Here is a 5,153-nt window from a genome sequence, read left to right on the forward strand (position 1 = left end):
TCAAAGGAAATACCCAAGTAAAATGAGTATAATCGTCAATCACAACCAAATAATATTTATATCCCTGTTTGCTAACTATAGGAGATGTCCACAAATCACAATGAACAATATCAAATGGACAAACAGTGCAAGTAGTAGATAAATTGAAAGGTAAACGTTTATGTTTAGCAATTTGACAAGAGTCACAAAAAACCGAACGACTGCGTTTATCACAGGAAATAAATTTATTGGAATTCAAAAAATCTAGGACATGTAAACCAGGGTGTCCAAGACGGTTGTGCCAGGAGCCTTGAGAACTGGTGGAAACAAAAGCAGAAGCATCAGGTACTTTGATAGCAGTGAGCGGGTAGAGATTACTGGTACTGTCGTGGCGACTCAGGATAGTCCCACTCGGATAATCCTTCACAGAAAAACCAAAAGGATCAAAATCGACATACACCCAATTATCACGAGTAAATTTTCGAACAGAAATTAAGTTCTTTATGATATTAGGTGTGTGAAGTATGTTTTTAAGGTGAAGTGGTTTAGAGGTGGTGGGTAGACTGGTGTGGCCTGATCCAACAACTGGTAACCGATGTCCATTTCCAACCAACACATTTTTAATAGATTGATTACACGGGTGAGAAATCATACCTGAGTCTCGGGTGAGGTGGTCTGATGCTCCAATATCCATGAACCAACTAGGAGTTTTGGGTTCCAAAGCCACAGTGTTAAAGGCTTCTGCAAGTTCAGTAGGTTCCAAGGGGTTGACATCAGTCATATGTGCTTTAGGGGCAGACTGGTTCGGTGCCGTGGACGGTGGCTGCTGTGGGGCGGTCCAAGGTGAGACCCAGCCCGGTTGGGTTGGGTAGGGGCACGGGGGTGGTGGATTGGCCCGGAACGAGTTGGCCCAATACGGTGGTGGCATGGGATAGTACTGCTGGTTCCACGAGTTTCTTGGCGGGTTCCGATTAGATGAGCCACGACTGCTGGACCCAGACCCGGAAGTGCCTGAACGATAGTGGGCTGGGCCAGAATTAATTGGGCCGTTAGTTAGGTTTTGGTTGCGGTTTGGGTTGTCCCGGCGTGGGCCACTGCGGCGGTTTTGATTGAACCGGGTGGGACGGTTCGAGTCATAGTTCTGATTTCGAGTGGGCTGAGTATCACGAGGGGAACCATCATGCCTGGGAGTTGGGGCGACGACTGCATGTGCTTCCGAATTGGGACCAGTTCCGTCTCGAGCAGCCTGTCGTTCCATATCGCCACGAAGCATCTCACATGCCTCGTTCCAGGAGGGAAGTTCACGATTAATGATAGAACCGATAGTGTCATACTCCCGAGGCAGACCCCGAACCACTTGCAGAACTAAAGTTTGCTCATTAACCGGGCTGCCCACATCATCTAACTGGGCTGCCAAATCCCGAAGGGTTTGGCAGTAGGCTTCCAACGAAGACACAGAACTAAGTTTCAGGTTGACAAAGCGAGATTGAAGGGCGGCACAGCGAGGACCTTTGTTGTTATGGAAGATGTTCTTGACCCGATTCCAAACTTGGAGGGCCGTAGATGGTTCTTCAAGGACCCGAAGGAGATAGTCAGCGGATAGTGTGCTGTATATCCACTGAAATACAACAGCATCAATCTTCATCCATTGAGCATATGTGGGATCTTCTTTAGACGGCGGTTCTGTGGTGATGTGGTCGATAACTTCGTATCCGCGAGCATGAAGGTTGAAGAGCTTCACCCACGCAGAGTACGTGACCGTCGTACCATCCAAGACACGAACCTTCTTGGTGATATCAGTAACGGTATAAACAGGATGTAGGGGAGCAGTTTGTGTGGAGGTGTTGGTGTTGGTGTTGTCACTTTTGTCAGTCATGGTGGAGGGTTAAACAGACAAGACACGGGATCGAAAAAAAGGAGGTGGCCGGCGGATGAGGGTCGAAACCCTAGGGACTGGATCGAAATCCAGAAAAAAAAGGAAGAAGCTGCGGTTAGGTATAGAGCACAAGCTCTGATACCATGTAATCTTTAGAAATTGGATGCCCATTCTCATTAATCAAAAGGGTTTAAATACAGGAATACAAAGGAACAATAAGGAAACTATATCTCCGTAAATCACGGAGTGATATGTGCACAATAAATACAAAAGATACGGAAATATATATACAGAAATATATATCGGCTAATAGGGCCTTATTAACTAATTAGGGTTTCCTCTTAGGTGCATATATAAGGAGATTTATGTAGAGGTACTAAGGTTAGACGCATAACCTAATTATCATAACATCAAATCGCCTCCTCTCCTCAACCGATTACCCTTTATCGGTTTTCATTATCACCATCATTATATTGCACCCTAAGGAGGAACCAGATCAAGCTGAGAATCATGTGAAATGTTATTGCTGCGTCTCCATCTGGATTCGCTGCTAGCCTGTCTCTTGCAATCAGGTATGTTATTCATGTTTTCCATTATGTCTAAACAGAACTGATTAACATGTTGTATCAGAGCATATGTTGATTAATCAGTTCTATTTTTGTATCCATTATTCTGGGATTGAAATCTGGAAAACAGAGTTTTGAAAACTTAATAAAATTTAACAGCCTGTTTGAGACCAGGTATCTCGAAATCAATGTTTTCGGGAAAAAGAATGTTTTATAATTGTCTCGAACTCAAATAATAACCTTAATGTTCCAAAATCTGTTTTAAAACCTTAATATTCAGGTTTCGGGTTCCAGAATTATGTTTTATTTTTTAGGGTTCATCATGTGTTCTTAGGAAAATTCGAAATTCCTTTATGTTTTGGAATAAAATTTGAATAGTTGAATGTTTTCCTAATTTTGATATGTTTTTGTCACACCCCGATTTTCACACGTTTCACCGGTGGGCCCGGTGGGGGATTACCATGACGTAGTTGGCAACAATATAGTCAAACAACACAATATTTTAATGCACAGCGGAAGCATAAAGATAGATATATTTCAACCAACAAATGTAATATCCAAGTATCACAAGTAGTCGAAATAATCCACAGGGGATCAAAAATAAAATAGGAAATAATGTTCAACAGATAATCGCATCCGAGCTTGCGAGACTCTAACGATGCTAAGGAGTGGCCAGCCTATTTCGTGTAGAACCTGCATTTAATCTTTTTGGGGAAAATACTTCAGTTTACACTGGTAAATACATTCAACCGACACTTTCGTAAAAGGTTTAATAAAAATTGATTTGAATGCACGAGGCACAAACTTTTATAACTTGGGATAATTAATCAAATCTAATCTTGTAAAAGAATTACATGTTCGTTACGCGTTCAGTCGCCCGGTTCGTGCCAGGTTTAAGGTTAATTGACACACCACATAGTACAAAACCACGGCAGGAAAACCAACGGTTATACCTTTATAAGTATGGACACATTGTTGGGTGTACGCCTACACCCGCGTGTCAAGGTCGTGGCCATTTCGTAAAATGATGCCAAGGATATCCGGGACATGGTCATTAAGCTCCCAAAGGCGTAAAACAAACAAAACCAGTTTTTAAACGGGTCACATTGATAATACCCAACTACTAATGAGTTAGGGTCAATTACTCGACCAAGCGGTATTTTATATACCGTACCCCAAGCCCGTATAAGGGAAAATAAGTTAAAAGTATTTACCTGAGCAAGTAATAACCACAACAAGCTAATGCAAGTATCTTTTACTGGTCTCCTATTCTAGAACGAAGGTTTATAGCAACCTATTAGAATCCTAACGGGTCTTTAATTTAGCCTAAGCTTAGACCGGTTAGTTTCAAAGGATAAATACGGTTTAATCGCATGAAAGGCGAAAACCGGAAATGGAATGTGGTTTGGACCCAACAAGTTCGGACACTTGTATATTATGGGTAAACTAAACACATTCTAGATTTTGAGATGAAAACGACAAGGTTTGACCCGTTTCGGCTAATTTATGTAAACTAGTTACATAAACCAAACCGAACGCGTAAATGGCGTAACGGGTAACCGTAAGAGTCCTACACAGGTTTTCTAAGTTAATATGCTCTAAAGAGGTTGTGGTATCAGTAGGATACCTTCCATTATCCCCATAACGAGTTTAATCTCAATATACGCCCCGTAGGGGTATTTTGGTCATTTTAAAGATCATAAAAGAGATTTCCGGGTTCTGCAGGAAATCTGAGTTTTCTGAACAGGTTATAAAGTTCAAAATACTTTATTTATTATTTAAAATCAGTAGCAACTGGATTCGTGTCAAAATACCATGTAGAACTCATTTTATGTCCGAAAAAGGTATATTCAGTATTTACCGAATCAACGCCATAACCGCAGGTTATACACAGGTTAAAATTAATTAAAAATCTTTAAAAATCCCAAAATATTATTTTACATCAGGGTGTAAAAGGTTTGGTGTCGAAATTTGAGTTTAAATAGGCTTTACGCTAAGTGCGCCGTTTAATTAACAAAGTTTTCTTAATTGCGCTATTTAGCATAACTCCTATTCTAGACCTAGAATTTACATGAAATTTTAGGGACATGTTTAGAAATCAGTAACTAAGGTTATTGTCCTTTCGCATATCCAAAATTCTCGTTTTAAAGTCAAAAGGGCATTATGGTCAACTTTAAGCATATAACGGAAATGTACAAACGACTCGGACAAACAACGAACCAGCCACAGAGGTTATACCCTCATGTAACCTGGTCCTAAGAGAGTCCTAAGGCATATCTAAAACATACCATCTACATTGTTAATTATGCGACTTTCGGTTCCGAACCGGGTCAGAACTGAAGTCAAAGCAAAAGTCAAAGTTTTGCGACTTTCGGTTCCGAACCGGGTCAAAACAGTAAATGGTCGGATCAAACAAGCTTAGATCAGTTATAATACTTATTATCAAGTTATATGAGTGATAAAACAGGTTACATGCCATCTACATTGTTAATTATGCGTTAAATCGAAAATTAGCATTATGTTGACTTTTTCTAAGCAACTTTGACTCGACATTTGGACTTGTTAGAGTGGGAATCAGGGGGTGCCCTTTTAAGGGTTTAATGCCCACATAATTACTAACATATAACTACCTTTGATTCGACTAATCACTAGACCATTTGTGATTAATCATTAAGTCAATCGTTAATTACGACGGATTGACTTTTAAGCTATAACTAAGCAAAAACTTAACT

The 5,153-nt window shown here is 40.5% G+C and overlaps 1 protein-coding gene across 1 annotated transcript; it reads right to left on the reverse strand.

Moving 5' to 3' along the window:
• Positions 1-353: 353 nt before the first annotated feature.
• Positions 354-1,855, reverse strand: LOC110927018. The gene is made up of 2 exons (XM_022170613.2): positions 634-1,855; positions 354-400 (listed from the first exon to the last, which is right to left on the reverse strand). The coding sequence occupies exons 1-2, from the start codon at positions 1,853-1,855 to the stop codon at positions 354-356; spliced, it is 1,269 nt and encodes a 422-aa protein (XP_022026305.2).
• Between the last annotated feature and the right edge of the window lie 3,298 nt (positions 1,856-5,153).

Source organism: Helianthus annuus, chromosome 2, assembly GCF_002127325.2.
Source record: "Helianthus annuus cultivar XRQ/B chromosome 2, HanXRQr2.0-SUNRISE, whole genome shotgun sequence".
Lineage (NCBI taxonomy): Eukaryota > Viridiplantae > Streptophyta > Magnoliopsida > Asterales > Asteraceae > Helianthus > Helianthus annuus.